This window comes from Sycon ciliatum, chromosome 10 (assembly GCF_964019385.1).
Source record: "Sycon ciliatum chromosome 10, ocSycCili1.1, whole genome shotgun sequence".
In the NCBI taxonomy this organism is placed as follows: domain Eukaryota; kingdom Metazoa; phylum Porifera; class Calcarea; order Leucosolenida; family Sycettidae; genus Sycon; species Sycon ciliatum.
In genome coordinates, this window is record NC_088652.1 from 21,456,558 (window position 1) to 21,476,516 (window position 19,959).

Below are 19,959 nucleotides of genomic sequence, written 5' to 3' on the forward strand. Positions count from 1 at the left end.
GGCTGTTGTTTCAAGTGTAGTGAGGCCAGGTGTAGGGAATGAATGGAGGGAAGTTCCTCGTGGCATCCTGTGACTGACTGTTGGCTCTGCGAGATGAAGAAAGCGTTCAGGGCGGTTGCTTTTTCAGCGGGGGTTGAGAGAGTCTGGCCCTGGGAGAGCATGTCTGGCAGAGTAGGTCGTTGTGAGGACTGGAGGCCTCGCATCAGTTTGTGTAGGTTTGGTGTGGAGTGGCTCGTCCCAGTGCCATTACTGACATATGTAGACTTAGCGATTCGGAGAAGGTGAGTAACTTTGTTGCGTTGGGTGGTGTATGCTGTCCAGTTGCAGGGCGTCCGGGTGCGCAAGTAGTCACGGTAGAGCCGGTGTTTTTCTCTGATGGCGTTAGTGAGCTCTGGGTTCAGCCATGGCTTTGCGGGGTGGCTGGTATGCCTCGGGGAGTGAGGTACTGCACAGTGTTTGCGGGCGCAAGTGAGGACTTTGTCCTTCCATGAGTGCCACAGGTTGTCTATGTTGGTAGTGTTCAGGGTGTCACCTTCCGGTAGCAGTTGTGTGCGTTCAATTTCGGCTTTCAGACTGCTGATGCTTGGGTTTGACCATTTCCAATGGGTGGTGTTATGGGTGGGAGGTGGTACGGCTCGAGGGGGTGCAGCGACTGGCTTGATTAAACCCCTGATGGATAGGTGGTCCGAGTTGCCGATCTGCGGGAGACTAGAGATAAGGACATAGTCGCTGTCTACATCCGTGACGACGAGATCTAGGCAGGATTTAGGGTGCCCATTCTGCACAAGAGTGGGGAATGTGACATGTTGGTGTAGAGAGTAAGTTTGGAACAGCACTGCTAGATCCTCGCCAACAGCATCTGTCGTGTCAGAGTGGCACCAAGCGGCGTTCTTTGCATTAAAATCACCGAGGATAATCTTTTGCGTTGTTGTTGGTATGGCTCGTATCAGTTCCTCAAGGTGCTGGCAGAATAGCCGATGGTCGCAACGGGGTGGTCGGTAGACGCATGTTGTGTTGATGGTGCTGTCGTTGGCTGACAGTTTCAGCGATAATAGGTCAAAGCTGTCTGGGGTTGTTGTAGGGACGAGTTCATGAGGTATAGTGTCGTTCACGTAGAGAATCACTCCTCCACCTTGGCGGTCTGGGCGGTCTGCACGATGTAGTGTGTATCCACTGAGGGCAAACAGGGAGTCTGGGTCGTGCTGGGTACACCATGTTTCAGAGACAGCAATGACATCATAAGGCGGCGTTGTTGACGATGCTATTGCTGACAGTTCGTCCATTTTGGGGTAGAGACTGCGAGCGTTGAAGGAGAAGAAAGAGATGCTATTTTGTTCATTTCCGTTTTTCATATTTTTTTTTTTTTTTTTCACTGGTGGGACCTGGTGTTGATGATGATTCCAGTTCAGACGTGGTCCATGGTGACTCCTGTAGGACTCTGGTCAGCTAGCTTATTTTGTTTTTGTTTTTTAGAGGCATGTGGCTGTTGTGCGCCTGGGGGCGTCTGCTCTAGCTGGTGGCGTCTGCGTCTGCGACGTCCGGTGTAGAGTTTCCATTCTTCCTCCGCTGCATTGAGCTTCTGCAGGAGTTGTTCGGCGCGATTTCCATCTTCCTCAAATAGGCTCTCGTCGTTGCTGTCGTCTTCCGCTGCCGTTCGAGGTGAGCCTGGCGAGTGGCAGTACATGCTTGCGCTGGGTGATAGTGCGCGGACTGCGCTCTCGTCGGCTCGATCGATATCTGTACTAGTTCTACGAGTACGAGTTTGGTGCTCATCAGAGGCACTGGCAGTGTGTCCGTGCTGGTCTGCACTTTTGCTGGGCTGGCTGTGTTCAGTGACTTCCTGTGCGGGTGAGCTGGCAGAGGTCACAGGGGACGCTACCTGTGCGTACAGTAAGCTGACCTGGCCTGTGGAGGCTGTCGGATCTGGTGCTGGATCGTCGTTTTGGGTCTGTGTGTTGCTTGTTTCGGTGATTTCCTGTACGAGTGTGCTGGCAGGGGCCGGGGTCGCTGCCTGTGCGTACGGTAAGCTGGCCTGGCCTGGCAGGGCTGTCGCCAGTGTTGGATCTGGTGCTGGGTCTTCGTTTTGGTTCTGCCGCGTGTTGGTTGAAGTGCGGGTTCGTGTGTTTTGTAGCTTGTTCGATTTAGGGCAGGAGCCGGCAAGGTGATTTTCTGAGTTGCAGAGGCGGCAAGTTGGCGCCTGGCCCTCATGCTTCGCGCGGAAGGTATTGCCTTCGGCTGTCCGCACGAAAGATGGCACCTGCCTGCAGCCGTTGTTCAGGCGAACAGTTGCGAAGCGTACGCCTGTTCCGACAAATGCGCCCGACTTTGTGCGGGTACGGCCGTGGCGAATGGTGCCTTGCACCGTACCGTATTTTGTGAGTGCATGTATGATGGCGGCATCGGAGATCCAAATCGGGACGTCAAAGATGTGCACTTGCAAGGAAAGAGAATGGCGGACAGAAATATGTGTTTCGCCAAGAAAGAAACCGTGTTCTGCAATGGACTTAGTTGTAGATTGGCTGCAGAACGTTACCTTACAGGCTGATCCGGTAATTTGGACGGAGGCGACGTCAGCATAACCCTGGTCGATGAGGGTGTCCGCAATTTCTACTATCTTCTGGCCTGCGAGGCCGTCGACAAATATTACGGTATTGGCCTTCAATTCGGCCGGCGACATCGACCTCCACAGTGGCTCTGGGGGCTCAGGCTTTGGGCTGCCTGGCGCTGGGGAGTCATCCATGCTAGATAGGTAATACTAGTTAGAATAGCAGTGCATATAATGCTTCTAGGGTGGGGACGTGGTCACGACACTCAGAGCTTCAAAACTTGCTTCTTACTCCTGGCGAGCTGTTGTTGTTGTTGTTGTTGTTGTTGTTGTTGTTGTTGTTGTTGTTGTTGTTGTTGTTGTTGTTGTTGTTGTTGTTGTTGTTGTTGTTGTTGTTGTTGTTGTTGTTGTTGTTGTTGTTGTTGTTGTTGTTGTTGTTGTTGTTGTTGTTGTTGTTGTTGTTGTTGTTGTTGTTGTTGTTGTTGTTGTTGTTGTTGTTGTTGTTGTTGTTGTTGTTGTTGTTGTTGTTGTTGTTGTTGTTGTTGTTGTTGTTGTTGTTGTTGTTGTTGTTGTTGTTGTTGTTGTTGTTGTTGTTGTTGTTGTTGTTGTTGTTGTTGTTGTTGTTGTTGTTGTTGTTGTTGTTGTTGTTGTTGTTGTTGTTGTTGTTGTTGTTGTTGTTGTTGTTGTTGTTGTTGTTGTTGTTGTTGTTGTTGTTGTTGTTGTTGTTGTTATATTCGGCGCATATTTACAACGGCTATTTTCGGCTCGACACTTTGACTTTGAGGCCTAAATTTAGTTGGAGCTGAAATTTTATTTGCATATTACAGTGTGAGTGCATACCAGCATGAGCCGTACACCATGTACACGGGCGAAAAGGATTTTAGCCCATGGAGGCTGACATTTATACGCGCAGACCATATGTAAACTGTTGCAGTCGACTCGCTATGATGCTGCTCTTGTCTATCCCTATTTACGCACCACCACTGGCTCGGACAATCGACTCGCCATGATCAGCCATGACGATGCTCCTCTCAGTCACAACCCCTGTAATTGTTCATAGTCTCACAGTTTCTCCTGCACACTCGGTGATGTTAACCATTCCATTCTTTTCACTTTGCTGACTCGTACAGCTCCATCTTTTGTCCTTTTGGTGCGTGTTCTGGCCGTGATGCCTCAGGTCGGCAGAACCATCAATGCCCCACCATCACTGCTGCGTCTCGGTGCAGCCCCTTCTCAATAGTTGTCACGTTTGTCCTAGTCTCAGTACCATTGTCTTTCTTTATTCTTTTCGAGCTTGGTATGTGAACATAATAGTAAAAAAAAAAAAAACTTTCAATAATGTCTCATAATCGGAGATACCCCAATAGGCTACAGTCTTTGGGAAATCTTGAAGTAGAGGTTATTAGACTCGGGTAGAGAGCCCTGGATTATTTCTAGCAAAGAAACGGACCGAGGAACTACAAGTTACGCTACAATGTCCACTAACACCACCAGGTACTTGACAACCAGCTCATGCGATAACATTGCACGACACTCGTGTTCGCTGCTGCGTAGCCAATCTGCCCTTCCCATCCTATACCACCCATATTATACACTCGCCTTTCCCTGACCCCTGTAATTGAACGTGCCAAATGCACACTCCGTTTCCTTATGCACCGTGCCCACACCAGCAGCATCAACCCTCTTCTGAAAGATGGAGTAGCCCGAAGTTCCAACCTCCCAGTAACACCCGTGGTAATGACAAAATAACGAGAGAGCTTGGAAGCTCAGGGCCCTGCGCTATGCTTTGTTGCCTAGCTCATCGTGCATGTTGTTAGAACTGATGGAAATGCTTTTTACTTTGATTAGCTACATCATTGTATTGCAAAAACGTTTCAATGAGATACTCAAGTAACGTCTTCTGCATAGCTATGGGACCGGCGCTGACTCTGCCGATCACGGGCGTTCTGGAGTCGACGGGATGTCTGTCCTGACGTTTCCTGGGACCGGCGCTGACTCTGCCGATCACGGGCGTTCTTCTTCTTCTTCTTCTTATTATTATTATACTGACGGCAACTAGCATCCATTCTGATTGCATTTACTCGTCTCCCTACTTCGTATTTCTTTCCAGAAAATCTCCCCATACAGCAGGGAGTCGTTTACATAATAATGACTCCCTGCTATACATCTACATGACTGTATTATTATTATGCTATCGGCCTACATGCGATTCCCGGGCTGGTCGACAGGCGGCCCAGCCAGCCTGCTAGTGGGATCTCGGCCTCGCACACAAATCCACACAAAATGTTACTGCACTGAATGCATTCCCCCGATACACTTCGCATATATACTCATTCTCTTGATGGTACCGTACTCTTGATGGTACGGGACAGGTACGGGATAGCGCCAGGCATGTCGTTGGCACAAACAAACAAAAATATTGTGGCCAGCTGTCTTTGCTGGTACGGTACAGTACGGGGCAGATACGGGATAGCGCCAGGCGTGACACAAACAAACAAACACACAAACAAACACCAAATTAAAGCTGTGTGGACCCTGGCTAGCGCCAGACGTTCATGAAGTAACGTCTTCTGCATAGCTACGGGAATAAGTAAGTTGTGCCGCTAACTCGGCGAACATCTGGCGACAGCCGACCATTGGTTTCCGCGGCGAAGCGCTGGAACACCCCGCCACAGGAGCTCACGTCCACTCGTCGTCCAAACTCGTAGATGGCTGAAAGTGTTTTTCTATGGTTAATATAGCCGAATACCGTATTTTACCGGTTGTAAGTCGACCCCGGTTATAGGTCGACCCCCGTATCCGGAGGTCTCATTTCCGCGTTTTAAAGTTTTCACCCAACGAAGCACTACCAACCACTCCCTGCTACTAACACCTCAACAAATAATGTAAACATTCCTTATTGGAGGGTATAACGTCCCAATCCTTGAAAACGGCCAATAAACTGGCAAACATGAGTACACATGGTGCACTCATGCATGCAGGGCAGGTCATTTTGTGAAAGATTCTGATAGTTCCCGATTATAAGTCGAATCCTGGTTGTAAGTCGACCCCAACCCTTTCTCCTTCTATTTTTAGTCGTAAAAGGTCGACTTACAACCGGAAAAATACGGTAGTACCTCCCTGTGGTATCGGTCCTCATTTTCCCAATTCTCTCTGATTGTTAATTCTGTTCGAACTTGGCTTGTAATTACCGGATCCATGTACATGTATATTTCCTATTGACTACTTTCTCATTTTCTCGAGTACAGAGCCACATTTTTTTTATTCTATCGCCATCATCATATTTGGCATCAATGTCCGTTCGGTTTGCGCTGTAAAATAGAACTTCAAACTCACAACCAACACTGGCAGTTTGCTGTAGAACGTCAGTACCGCTGGTCAGTGTCGTGCAATGTTATCGCACGAGCTGATTGTTTAGTAACTGGTGATGTCAGTGGCCATTATACATGTTAAACTCCTAGTTCCTTGGTCTTTGCCATAACGATTAAACTTGAAAACACGGAAAACAGTTGGGCGGAAGTTATGTGTTTGAGTCCGGCAACTAGACCCGATCCTGAACAGTCAGACTCGTGCACAATTTAGCACCAAACTGACCAGGAGTACTGAGACAATCTACGGCATTAAAGTCAGCTTGAGTTCTGCTCGATAGCGCTAACCAACGGCCTTCCAAGTTTCAACTAACTAAAACTTGACAGGTTCATGGATAATAGACTTATAGTGCCAACTCCAAAGATGAACTGGGATGGAGAGCCAAGGAAAATGTTATTGCAAAGAAAAGGACCAAGGAGTATCGTATGAGCTGATTGTCAAGTAATAGGCGGTGTTAGTGGACAACACAGCGCAACTTGTAGTCCTTGGTCCTTTTCTTTGCAATAAAAAATTCCAAAGAGTCCGACTGTTCAAAATCTCGTCTATTGATGGACTCTAACGCGTATACAGTTTTGCGCCACTGTTTTCCATGTTTTCCATGTTTTCCATATTTTCATTAAATTAATGTGATTTTTACCTTGGCTCACCAACTAAGTTCTCATCGCACCCATGACGATTGTGATTATTATTATAATATTAAATTTTAATAATTATAACGATTGTAATAAATCCGCATTGATGCAGAGACTGAAAGTAGGTCTACAAACTATTGTGAGCTATATACCTGACGAGGAGATTCCATCCTGAAAATGATATCAAATTCGAAGAGAACAGAAAAGCCTGAGAAGAGAGCAAAGGAATACTCTGGGCATAGTTTCAGTGGGACACACATTGGTAGCGGCAGATCAGAAGGGGCATTCACACCGGAGAAAATGTGCTTGCCTGTGGGGTAGGCGTGTATGAATGTGCATGCACCCGTACGCGCGGGTACACATGTATGGGGGTGTGCGTGATGGGATGCGTGTGTTTGCATAGTTACGTTTGCACGTGGATGTGCGTTCGGGTGTACGTGGGTGTTTGTGCGTGTGCGTGCGTATATGTGTGCGTGTGCGTGCGTATGCGTGGGTGCATTAACCTGCCCTCAGCATGTGGCACATACGTGTGTACTTTGGACTAAATTCAATGAGTGTTCACCGCCACCTGTTCTGCCGGGGCGGCGGCGGCGCTTGATCGACATCCTGGCCTTGCCAGACCTCCGCAGCCTTGCTCTATGCCATGGTGGGTGCTAGCTGTGCCATGTCCACCTGGATGTTCTTTAGCACCTTGGTCAGGTGAAAGAAAGCGTAGATCTCTCGCTTCAGGCACTGCGATGACGTCAGACTTGGCTTCGTTGACTTGACGAGACGGCAGGGATTGGTCGCCGGATCGAAGCCTGGACTCTCGATGACCGGACGCATGGATTCGCGAACCTCGAGCACAGACGGCTGGCAAGTAGGTAGCATCCGAGTACGTTTACATGAGCTCAGTGCAAGGCTGCGGAACATCGAGCGGTTCGGGATCAATTTGGCGAATCCCAAGACGGCCGCCTTGGAGCTGCGAATGACCTTATTCAGCAGATCATATCTCTTCGTGGAGCGCACCTTACGGCACGCCGTGCGCAGCTCAAGGAGAGTACAGATGTGCATCTTCAGCTTGGCTGCGTCCGACGCGATGTGAGTTGCTTTCGGGCATTGTTGCACCTCAGTTGATCTGCGACGACGCTTCTTGCCAAGGGCCTTTATTCCCTTGTACGCGTGACCCAACGCACCGGAGCCGGTAGTAGCCTCAAGGCACGAGCTGCCCGCGCTGGCAAGACCCACGGCTGCGTTCGTAGTCTTGCCCTCCTTGTAATCGTGGGCCGCTTGATAGGTGTTAAGTCCGCAGCTAACGCCTGCTATGACTCTTGTACCTACGCAGCATCCCGCGGCAAAGGGTGCGATCGGCGGAATTGGAGTGGCCGCGCAGCATCCAATACCCACTATACCGCTGACAGTACTCACAACGCTTGAGGCAATACGGAATGGCTTACTGCGGACAACCTTATGGACACCTTCGGCAATACGGCGGAAAAAGCTACGTCTTCTCCGGGAGGATCGGCGGCGGCGGCGGCGGCCCCAAAAAGCCGAAGTCTCGTTCGGTACCAGCATCAGTTCAATGATGAGCAGGGTCACCAGGGCGAATGTGATCCATTGAAACCACTTCATGGTGACGTAATGTTGTTGGTCGCGGTCTGCCGATCACGTGACTGTGTCAGGCTAGAGGATAGCGTGCTGACTGCGTCCTAGCGGGAGTTGTGCAACCTGAGCATGAACGTACAGGTACGCGTAAACACACACGCACACACATACACACACACAGCCACCCACGTGTTTATCATAGCAATGCGGTGCGCGTACAGTCTAGTCGAGTCGTGCATCACGGTCTTGTAGTCAAGTGGCAAGCAGTCATAGTTTGCGAGCAGGTTTGAGTGTCGGACCAATACTCGTACCAGTACTTTGCCCCACAAAGTTACAACCCATCTCCAACGATCAGACGAAACCGCATACAGGTGAACACTATTCCAGCATCGCATCCATTCTCAGGGGTGTCGCACACGGTACGGTCACCACGCTATTGACCATACCACTATTTGCCCCAAGTACCCCGTGAAGCATTTTTATAAAATGCACTGATTTGGGCTCCAAATTTCCAAACTTTTCGGCCCAGCCACCCCCCCCCCCCCCAGCAGTAAAATTGTACAGTTCAGATGGCTGACCGTACCACACTAAAATACCTTCCGACTCCTCTGTTTCTACACATTGCGTATGCCGCCAATTGTCAAAAATAATAATAATTTTTTTTTTAAATATTAGCGGCGTGCATGAACACACAGTCCTGTGACATCATCATAAGACCGTCTGTATGTAGTATTGAAACACTGCATGACGAAAGGAAAGCTAGGGGGCGGCCCCCATCACCAATATCCGACCAGTGAGACAGGCCACCAAATCCCGCACATTCATACAAGCTAGTTACTACAGAATTCTTCATTGCGTCGTTCCACGCCTGTGTACATGTACGCCAAACCAATTGGGATTTCCAAGTGTAGGAAGCGAAGGAAAACACAACCTCAAAAGTCCCTTGGCTTTGGGAGGGGGCGGTATTCTCGGTCACTCTTTGGAACGGATACGGTATTAGGAAACGAAATCTGACTGCGTGAATTCGCGACCTAACATCCTCCGCCAGGACCGGTAATCTACCATAGCTCAGTACATGACACGTACAGTAAAACCTGACAAGGCGACCACTCGGATAAGGCGACCACCTGTGAAGACCACTGGAACCAGGATCAAGGGATGCTACTTCCAGTTAATTGACCCTGGATGAGGAGCCCACCTGGTAACAGAGACCACATTTTGAAGATCCCTTGAGCGGTGGTCGTCTTAGACAAGTCTCACTGTATTCCCAGGTGGACCTGGGGCTGCATACAGCGCCCACCTGGGGTTATGTCAGTTGGCTCTGGCGATGGGATTTCTCCGGGCAGCGGTGTAGGTAAGGATAGATTTCAGTGAACGCTAGACTCCAGACCTCTACTCTAAGTCCTATTATTGTTGTCATGTGCAAGCGCACAGAGTCTCCGCGGGGAATCCCCTCAGTCACAACCTTCTACTCTCGACTGCATCGAAGTCCGAAGCGGGTGACCGGTGGCATGTTGCTTTGAGCCAACGTTCAAAAACTGGACAGTTTTGTGACATGCTGCAGGACACACAGCTTGTGCTCAGTGCAACGGTAGATAGCCTATAGCCTACCTAGTTAGCCACTGTGTGGCGTGGATGGTGCGCTGCTGCCAACCCTGTCGAACAGCAGAGGGCATACTACTAGCCGGGTGAACGTCAACTCCATCAAACAGGGCTTATGGCCAGATGGGAAACGACAGGAATACAAGGTGGAACTAGATTACTTGGCCAGGGAAAAACTCTGTCGTACCTGAGCTCATCTTTACGGATAGGAACAAGTTTGAAATGTCCACACAACTCTCCAGGATACTGGCTAGTACCCTTACTTCGAACTTCAACTTTCCTTGCTTCCATTTCGAATTATCCGGAATGCAAAATACCAACCAATGTACTGACAAGTATTGGCAAGTAGATTCGACGCAGCAAGGACCAAACGCCGTACCTGTAATTTACGTTCGCACAGGCCAAGGCTAGAACTTACGCAGAAGGAGAACTACCCAACGTGACCTACGGTTAGAGTGTAGTTGCCCAGCGAGCAGCCCCCCCCCCCCCTCCCTCTTCAGCGGAAGCATGAGAGCAAAACACAGAGATCTAGAGTGCTATACAACTTACCTGAGGTTGGAGCAGGAAAAGTCGAACTGCACTTGCCGGTAGCAGTGGGAGAAAGCAAGCAACTAAAGGGAAACGCCAAGCCTCTTCTTTCTAGCGAGCAGGACTGGCTGCCCCTGCGCTGTCTACGCTGCAAATTTCACCCCGCTGCTCTCCACCAGGCACTTGATCAATGCCCTCCACAGCCGTTCGCTGCTTCACCTAGCTGGCTGGGCCTGCACGCTGCCTGCCCTGAGATCGAGAGACGGGTGCCGGAGACTCTGGCTTGCAGTGAAGTCCCAGGCGGAGACGGGCGAGGACTAGTGACATGTGAACCATGCAGCGGCTCCAGACCGGCTCCTTCTTTGCTATGTGGAGGAGTGAGGACTTGGGCCACGTTTGGGGGGCGGACCTCGAGAGGAGGTATAGAGATCGTGCGTTCAAACATTTGAACCAGAACTACTTGACATGTAGCCTGTGTAACGACATCGTGCTCTCTAGCTCTGGGTTTTGTTTACGAGAGACATGTGATGTCCATATGAGAACCACATGGTTTTCTGTATGATCACGTCCGTACCCTAAAGCCTCTTTAGGAAAGGCCTGAGCGTGTCAGGTGACAATGGTCTGGCGACGATAGCGACCACAGTCTACAGAAGTAGTCTGTGTTTGCATTCACAACCGTCAGGCGTCAAGGCACGAGGAGTAGTGCACTGTTGTTGCAAATGGGCGTCCAGTGCTGCTGCAACTGCTTTGCACGAGTCGATGCACACTCTTACGATAATTTTATGACTTCTCGTCACAATGATGCAGCGGCGAACGTGGCCCCGTGTGTCCCCGCCCCGCCCATCGTGTAGATCGTATCCCACAGATTCATAGCTGATGTCCAGGCATCGTCCCGGACCGTGATCAGCTGAGTATCCTATTTTCTGAGTGAGGCTTGACTTCACTGAAATCGCTGAGAAGAGTCACTTCGACTTGGCAGTGCCGGCTCATTTTTGGAGAGGTCTCGCAGAAGTCAGTTTGCACGCCGAATACTTTGCCTCACTCCCTCCAGCAAGAATGAAGTGGCACCTACTAGCACTGACGGCCATTGCACTGGTGTCGTGTGCATCGGCTACATCAAACTACGACGACGATGGTGAAGAGCAAATCGGCGAGCACGAGTACGACCAGATGTTCAGCGACGCGACCAACTTCGACTTCGAGGAAGGCTCAGAGCACCAGCTGACTGCCGACGAGCAGAAAGAGGAGGACGAGGAGGTGGAGAATTACATCGCAATGCACGCAGACGACCAGCAAGACTCGGCTGATCAGGAGAGAACGCGAAGCGACAGCGACTTCGATCTCAATCTGGAGGACGCGGATGCCGACGAGGATGATCGTGGCCGTGACGCTGCCGCGGCGGATGAGAAGGATATGCAGTTTAGCGACGAGGAAGTGGAGAAGGCGATCCAGAGCCTTGGGTTCGACGATTAGACCTAGGCAAAAGCAGTGTGGCTGAACACCAAGAGTGAACACAAGTCTAGCCGTTCACCACCATTGCGGCGCTGCATACTGGTAACAATCAGACATTGGTATCAACTGAATGTTGGACGACAATTTAATAGGACTACGTACATGTATGGCAGTATTAGCGTATTGCTCATTTTATTTCTTTGATTTCCAAAAGTGAAGATTAGTGCTCCTAACTTGTTAGCAGAAGGCACTTTCTTTCAGCTAATGTATGTCAATTTTACTTCGTTATGATACAGCGTGTGTGCGTGTGTGTAGTGTAGACAGTGTACTGTAGTGTAGCAGAGGATTGCTTGTGTGATACGAGTTGGAGGTGCAGTGAAAAGCTGGTACATGTACAGTACTGGTACCGTATTTTCCGGAGTATAGTGCAAACTTTAGATTGTATTCTTTTAGGCCCTAAATCGCAGGTGCGCACAATGCTCCGAGTATGAAATGCATGTACTTCAATGAAGATTGAAGTGCGCACCCCCAATGATTTCGTAGTGTTACAATCCTGTGTTGGGTCTTTGTGATGTGACTCATTATTGTGAGCGCACCGCTCAGGGGTCGGATTTCAGTTGCCAGCATTATAACTGATATCGTTATTGCCATAAGCATGGGTTTGCGCTGCAGTCAAAATATCCTAAACTGGCTGCTACCAGGCGTGAAGAAAAGCCAAAAATGAGCACACGGGTTATCAATATGTCTTGTGCGTCCACCGATAAGTTATGGTTGTGCATTTTCTTCGTGGAAGTTTAGCGCATGGGCGATACCTCCATCAGGCTATTGCCTCACACAGACGTCACATACCCTCCCATCACACACACTGTGCAAGTATTTAGTGCACGTACAGTGTGCGATGTACGTGGAGGATTCGGTCCATTGAATCTGAGACTCTAGTCTAGCGAGCATGTTTGCAGACCAGAGAGAACGAGCGGCGATGCTTTTGTCCGAATCAGGGCTAGCGAGTTCGCAACCCTGCTCTGTTCTATTTGCCCTAAGCATTGCGAACTGGAACCTACAGCTGACGTCAAGTAGTTCAGATGCGAATCCAAACGGATTCTTGTCCAGTCCTTTCGGCGTGCCTCACTCTGTGCACTTGTTTGGACCTGTGAAAAAAGGTTGAGTGATGTCCTGAGCTCCTGGAGTCCTGCTGTCAACTACATGTACACTACTAACGTAGGTAAGTCAGGACCAGCCTGTGCTGGTCTTCCTCGGGCGCTGTCAGACAACGGCACACAGCTTGGCAGGTGATGCCTGTCATACTGACTTCAACTCGTACTCACTCTCCTCGTGACGAGCGGGCCAAGCGCAGCGCTGGGAACCCTGCCAGAAGATCACGTTTTCAAATTTTCAAACGTGGAGATTGATGACAGGTGCTGGGAAGTGCAGTCGGGGGGTGGAGCCCATTGCATTCTGCAACAATAGGCCTAAATGTTTTGGGAAATGCGTTATCGCCGCTGGCTACCGGAGCGCACGTATGCTGCCTGATCTCCAAGCCGAGTCCACCTGTTGACAATCACACACCATGCCCTGAAGCTGTCTATATCCAGTCAGCGTAAACAGGAATGAATAGACCATCTTGGCCTGAGGATGCCTGGGGTTTGTTGATTATAATGATGCCGTCCCTTGGCAGATGGCATTTCTTGGCACACCTCTTTCAATAGCTGAATGCAGTGTGCGTCTGGTGTATGCGGAGGGGAGCAAGATGGCCAGGCCAGTCCTTTCCTCACTTGACACCTGCACTCGCCTGGGACACATGCTCTCTCTCTCTCTCTCTCTCTCTCTCTCTCTCTCTCTCTCTCTCTCTCTCTCTCTCTCTCTCTCTCTCTCTCTCTCTCTCTCTCTCTCTCTCTCTCTCTCTCTCTCTCTCTCTCTCTCTCTCTCTCTCTCTCTCTCTCTCTCTCTCTCTCTCTCTCTCTCTCTCTCTCTCTCTTCTCTCTCTCTCTCTCTCTCTCTCTCTCTCTCTCTCTCTCTCTCTCTCTCTCTCTCTCTCTCTCTCTCTCTCTCTCTCTCTCTCTCTCTCTCTCTCTCTCTCTCTCTCTCTCTCTCTCTCTCTCTCTCTCTCTCTCTCCTCTCTCTCTCTCTCTCTCTCTCTCTCTCTCTCTCTCTCTCTCTCTCTCTCTCTCTCTCTCTCTCTCTCTCTCTCTCTCTCTCTCTCTCTCTCTCTCTCTCTCTCTCTCTCTCTCTCTCTCTCTCTCTCTCTCTCTCTCTCTCTCTCTCTCTCTCTCTCTCTCTCTCTCTCTCTCTCTCTCTCTCTCTCTCTCTCTCTCTCTCTCTCTCTCTCTCTCTCTCTCTCTCTCTCTCTCTCTCTCTCTCTCTCTCTCTCTCTCTCTCTCTCTCTCTCTCTCTCTCTCTCCTCTCTCTCTCTCTCTCTCTCTCTCTCTCTCTCTCTCTCTCTCTCTCTCTCTCTCTCTCTCTCTCTCTCTCTCTCTCTCCTACTTCTATTCATCTAAGAAATCAGCAAAAGGGCAATGAATCACCCAAGGTCCTCTGTTCTTCTGCATGTATAAGGTTTGTCTCACGGTCTTGTCCATACTCCATCATGGCCGTCATGACGGTCTGATCAATACAAGTACATGTTGATGAATCTCTTTGGTACAATACCCACTTACTACGGTGACTATGCAACAGTCAACACGGATGGTAGACTCTAGAGCGGGAACATGTAATGCGGAATGGAATAGTTCCATGACAGGCTTTAGTCTAATGACAATGGTCCCGCTGAAATGCGTTTTCTCTTGATACATATCTGCACTGTACAGAACAGAACAACAAGGACAATCAAGGCTTGTTTGCTGCGACTTGAAGTTTCATGCTCACGCAATCAGTGCCAATCACCAGGCAACAACGCAACGCAACTGTTGCCTGATGATTGCGAGAGCATGAAACTTCAAGTCGGAGCAAATAATTGCAAGCCTTGATTGTCCTTGTTGTTCTGTTCTGTATTACGCTCTGCCTCCGCCACGGTGTTGAGCACTGTCAGCACACTGGGTACACCCTCCGGTATCTGTACTGTACATGTAGATACGAGTAGTACAGTACTGGCAACTGAAATCCGATCCCCGAGCGGTGCGCTCACATCGCAACGACCCAACACGGGATGGTAAATCTACAAAACAGAGACGCGCGAGACGCACCGCTAAGGGGGTCGGATTTCAGTTGCCATCACTGTAGTACATGTACTACAGTCAACTTCGCTAATAACGACTGCGGATATAACGACAATTCGCGAATAACGACATAATGTTCATGCCCAGGGCATAGTCCCATCCAACTGTGACCATGGTGACACATATAATGAGACTTCGGATATAACGACACTTCGCGAATAACGACACTTTTCTGATGCCCCGCCGAGTGTCGTTATAAGCGGAGTTGACTGTAGTAGTAGTATTTATAATTTTACTTGGGTATACCCAACAAGTCTATGGCCTTCTACAGGGTGCCCAAGGAGAACTTGTGAGCAGCTAGCGCGAAAAGCAGGCAAGACATGTTGGGATCGTATAATAGCGGGTAGTGCATTAAAGCGGTCAGCACCAAGAAATGAGAGACTGTAGAGGCCTGGCCGGGACATGAATGGGGGGAGAAAGAGACTACTGAATGTTTGGCCTCTGGTTTGGGAGGTAGTGTGGGTAGCATCATTTCGGGTCGTGACGATTTGGAGATGAGGGGACTGCCAAGGGACCTGACCACTGAAAAGTAAAAATGAATAGCTTTTAAAGAGTGAGGCGTAGGCTGAGTGGGTGGAGGTTGTGACAACGCAAAATGGGCTCAACGTCAGCACGGGAAGGGTAGGCAAATACAATACGAGCGGCTCGGCGGCTCAGTCCTAAAAGCTTATCGTATTCTGCAGCGTGTAATGAATGAACATAATAATTATGATTTGCTGGCGTACTCTAATTTACTCTGTTAGTCTCTGTAAAACAGCGAGATAGAAAGCTCGGTGAGCCTTACTGTCCAGGTTGTCTCTGTCTCGCCTAAAAGCACCTAGATTCTTATTAATGTCATCACGGAGTGGGAGATATGGGGTCGGAAGGTCGGGGAGTCCCGAGCACCTTTCCATCCATGTAACTAGGGTAGATGACAATACGGTCAGAAAGTGCGACAGTTACTTTTTTCTTTTTTTTTCTTTTTTTTCTACAAAATCCACATATCTCCAGACACTGACTTATCGGCAGAAAACTGAAACATTCAACGACCTGACACTTATATATGACTGTATGTATGCACATGTTGTTGGTTGATGTAACAAAGTGGAGGACACCGTGTTCGGAAACAGTGTACTTCTACAACCATCCACGGTTGGTAGAGCCCGGGTCGATTGCGATCATCTGAACCGTATGGGTGTTGGAATCGGTTCTGACCCTCTCTGTTCTAGGGGAGTTGTCTTAGACTTCTCGTTCCGTCAGTCTTGTATTGAGGAGCGTAAAATTATGCACACATGATGCCGGTAATTGTGCTACATTACGCTGGAATTATGCCAATTATGGTGCTATAATATTGTACCCTTGCACTCTTGTTGCACTTTGCAACGTTCCAACGAATTTTTAGACACAATCCGAAGATTATACTGTACCAGCATAATCCGCCAAAGGCTAGTCGATGTCCATCAATGGCAATGTTGCCAGAGCCAGCACAGCTGCACAGGTCATCGTCCTGCCTGGTACATTCATGATGTACTCGTGCCCGGACGTACATGTACGTGTATAATGGTCTAGTGCACGCACCTCAATACAGAGCTTGAATACGTCGCTACTCGCTAGCACTCACTGTGTAATACGGCCGGCGATGTCTTGCTCGTTCTGAGAGTTCCCAGTACATACATGTACATGTACTGGCACATCAAATAATTTACCATGATCTACCATGTACAATCCACCCTGCCAATCAAACCGCGCCCAGATCTAAGCGTAAGCGGCTTAGAGCTGGTGTGGGTTGACGTACAGATACATCGACAGCATCACCGTGTCGGCTGCGCCTACAGGCCCCCTGACACATCCGTGGAGTTTTGGACTGATTTAGAAAGTGCCATGCATAGTGCTGGCTCTTCAGCCACGTCTTTAACTTTGTTGGGGATTTCAATGTGGACTTGTCCGCTAATCACCCCAATCATCAGCGAACCCATCTACAGAGCCTGTGCTGCACCTTCGACCTAACCAACTGCGTGGATGCAGTGACGCGCATCACTCCAAGTACGCCGAAAGGCACCCTTATTGACCTTGTCCTCACGGACAGGAAGATGGTATCCAGCTGCAGGGTGATACCTTGTCTGATCAGTGATCACAGCGCTGTGCTCGCCAACCTGAACATTTCAGTTCCTCGTGCAGAGACTCAATCGAAGCAGGCCAGGCGGATTCGGAATATAAGTATCCCTGAGTTCAGAATCGCTCTGGAGCAAGAACTTCAGCATTTCCCTTCCCTTCCACAGTCGTCAAGCGTGGATGATACGTGGCATGATTGGCACTCGCGCTTTATGACTGTCCTGGACAGGTATGCTCCAATGAAGACTGTACCACCGCGCCGCAAGCCTCTACCTCCATGGTCCGACCGTGAGACGTATCAACTCATCAGGACACGGAATAGGCTGCACACGCGCTGGCTCCGGAACCCCGAAGATATGGCACTTCACAGTGCATTCAAACTGGCTCGGACGCAGGCATCTAACGCGATTCGGCGCAAACGAAACTCGTATTTTCATCAGACATGTCAATCTGCATCTGCAAACCCTCGTAAGCTCTGGCAGCTCATCAACAGCCTTACAGGCCGTACCCGAGCACAACCGGATCCTACATGCGACGTTGAAGAGGTCGGCAATACGTTCCATCAAGTTGTGACCGATGCCAATAGACCTCCCATATTGGCAGAACCTCAGGGGCCATTGAGAGGGGAAGTCCTTTCGGATTTTCGAGGGACTGATGCAGGTTCCGTTTACGAACTGCTCCGTAAAGTCGACGCCAGAAAAGCAACCGGTAGTGACGGGGTCCCAGGATCGTTGCTGCTCGCCACTGCCGACATCATCGCACCAAGCCTCACCCAACTTTTCAACATGTCCCTGAAATCGGGTATCGTTCCTCGGGCCTTCAAGCTAGCAGAGGTTCGCCCCCTCTTCAAATCGGGAGATCCTGCTTCCCCTGGGAATTATAGACCAGTATCTCTACTACCCATTATTTCGAAAATCCTCGAGCGGATTGTACAAAACCAGTTACAAGGTCAGCTTTCCCGTGTTCATGCGCTGCCTGACACGCAGTTTGCGTACCGGCATGGCTACTCAACAGAAGATGCATTGGTTGTCCTGACGGACACGCTCCTGGAGGCCCGCGATCGACGCCAGGTATCGGGAGTGTGCTTTCACGATCTCTCCAAGGCATTTGACAAAGTCAGTCATGAGCGTCTCATTCAGGACCTGTTTGCTTTAGGAGTGACAGGCAGACCCCTTCGCTGGCTCATCAGCTACCTCAGTGAGCGGACACAGCGAGTTTGTTACGGGGCCAGCAGCAGCACAATCACCTCTTGCAGCTGCGGTGTGCCCCAGGGATCGGTGCTCGGCCCGTTGCTCTTTAACGTGTACACAAGAGATGTTCCTCAAGTAGCCCAATCCGCAGCCACGATCCAGTTCGCCGATGACGTCGCAGTATATTGTAGCGCTGACACGACTCAGGCTGTTGCCAGTACGCTCTCCACCGCAGTCTCCTCCTTGGCTGCATGGCTGGAAGAGCGAGGACTGATTCTGAATGAGAAGAAGAGTCAAGTTCTCACAGTCTTTCCTGGTAGAGACGCTGGACCCCGGGTCACAGTCTTCTGTCGCAGCCAAGCTCTGCCGACAGTCACCAGCGCGAAGTACCTTGGCGTCATCATTGACGAGGGGCTGAACTTTCAGCAACACCTGAAAGCCATTACAGCAAAGGTGTCCCGCAAAGTAGGTGCCCTCTGGCGGACTCGGAGATGCTTGAGCCTGGCGGCCCGAGTCACCTACTTGAAGTCCGTGGTGATGCCGGATCTGGCCTACGCATCAAGTTGTTTCGTGTTCTGTCTAACTGCCCAGCAAGCAACGGATCTCCAGACGCTGGAGAACAAAGCGGTTCGCGCAGTTTTTGGCGCTCGGCCATACGACTCTGCTCAACCTCTGCTCCAACGGGTGGAACTCTACCGAATCTCAGAGCTGCACAAGCAAAAGGCGCTAATGCTCACCTGGCGATGCATCCACGGCATTGCGGGGAACCGGCTCTGTGGACTGATTTCAAGGTCACCAGATCGGCGTACCCGCTTGCAGAAGGACATCGGAGCGCGCATACCACCCGCCGCAAGCCGCGCTGGTCAGGCTAGGTTCTCTGTTGCCGCTCCCAAGCTGTGTAACGCACTACCCAGCGACATCCGCACCATCCCCCAACGCAGTGTGTTCAAAATGTCAGTCATCCCACATACGCTCGCTCCATGAAACGTATCACCCATTATTCCAGTCACTGTTGCTGTCGCATCCACTCGCAGTCCACGTCCACTGATGTCGACCGAGGTAGCTCTCTTGCTACTGTGAAATAGTGACATGTACCCAGCTAATGTCTCTGCTTCGTTCAGGGAATTCAGAATAGGAAGTCTGCTGTACCACCCGCTCTTCTCTTTTTACTTTTAAAAGCGATTATTTGTAACATGGAAATTTGTTCCTTGGCTCACCATCTGAGTTCGTAAAGCTATTATTCATTTTCTGCTGCCCCCGGTTATTTCTTTTATTAGTATTATTTTCTTTGCCTTCGCTTTCTTGTTATTGGGCAACTTGCCCGTTAGAATCTGCGAAGTAAAATAAACAACAACAACAACAACCATGATTATACAGTATTCAGTATATCAATCAGCAGAACCAGCGAAGCGGACATTGGACATAGTAATCAACAAGAAAAATATGGATAATACAATATCCTGAACAAGTTTTCTAGAGACATTCAGCAGGGAAACTTTTTTTATTATCCATAATTTTTCTTGTTGATTACTATGTCCAATGTCCGCTTCGCTGATTCTGCTTATTGCTATACTGAAGTTATTGTTTCCGCGCCGCCTATTCATATACAGTATATCTCAACGAAATCCAATAGCATCACTCAAGTATGCGCCGGGCGTTGCTCAGCCCTAGACAAGCGAACACCAGGCTGCGAAATGATGCAGACTGTCTGTATCTACTGCCTGGTTCACACTACAGGCCGTAGCACTACGGGC

General features: G+C 49.7%; 2 protein-coding genes across 2 annotated transcripts; one reads left to right on the top strand and one right to left on the bottom strand.

Annotated features, from left to right (window-relative positions):
- Positions 1 to 6,590: 6,590 nt before the first annotated feature.
- Positions 6,591 to 10,441, bottom strand: LOC135826135 (uncharacterized). The gene is made up of 2 exons (XM_065338775.1): positions 10,282 to 10,441; positions 6,591 to 8,253 (listed from the first exon to the last, which is right to left on the bottom strand). Exon 2 carries the CDS (start codon positions 8,155 to 8,157, stop codon positions 7,183 to 7,185), a length of 975 nt encoding a protein of 324 aa, XP_065194847.1. The 5' UTR covers positions 8,158 to 8,253; positions 10,282 to 10,441; the 3' UTR covers positions 6,591 to 7,182.
- Positions 10,442 to 11,316: 875 nt separating this feature from the next.
- On the top strand, positions 11,317 to 11,733 carry LOC135826733 (acidic leucine-rich nuclear phosphoprotein 32 family member B-like). Its single transcript, XM_065339334.1, has one exon. It carries the CDS (start codon positions 11,317 to 11,319, stop codon positions 11,731 to 11,733), a length of 417 nt encoding a protein of 138 aa, XP_065195406.1.
- Positions 11,734 to 19,959: the final 8,226 nt, after the last annotated feature.

What these genes read in the sequence shown, in the direction of transcription:
- LOC135826135 (XM_065338775.1), bottom strand. Translation starts at nt 8,157, where the DNA reads ATGAAGTGGTTTCAATGGATCACATTCGCCCTGGTGACCCTGCTCATC.
- LOC135826733 (XM_065339334.1), top strand. Translation starts at nt 11,317, where the DNA reads ATGAAGTGGCACCTACTAGCACTGACGGCCATTGCACTGGTGTCGTGT.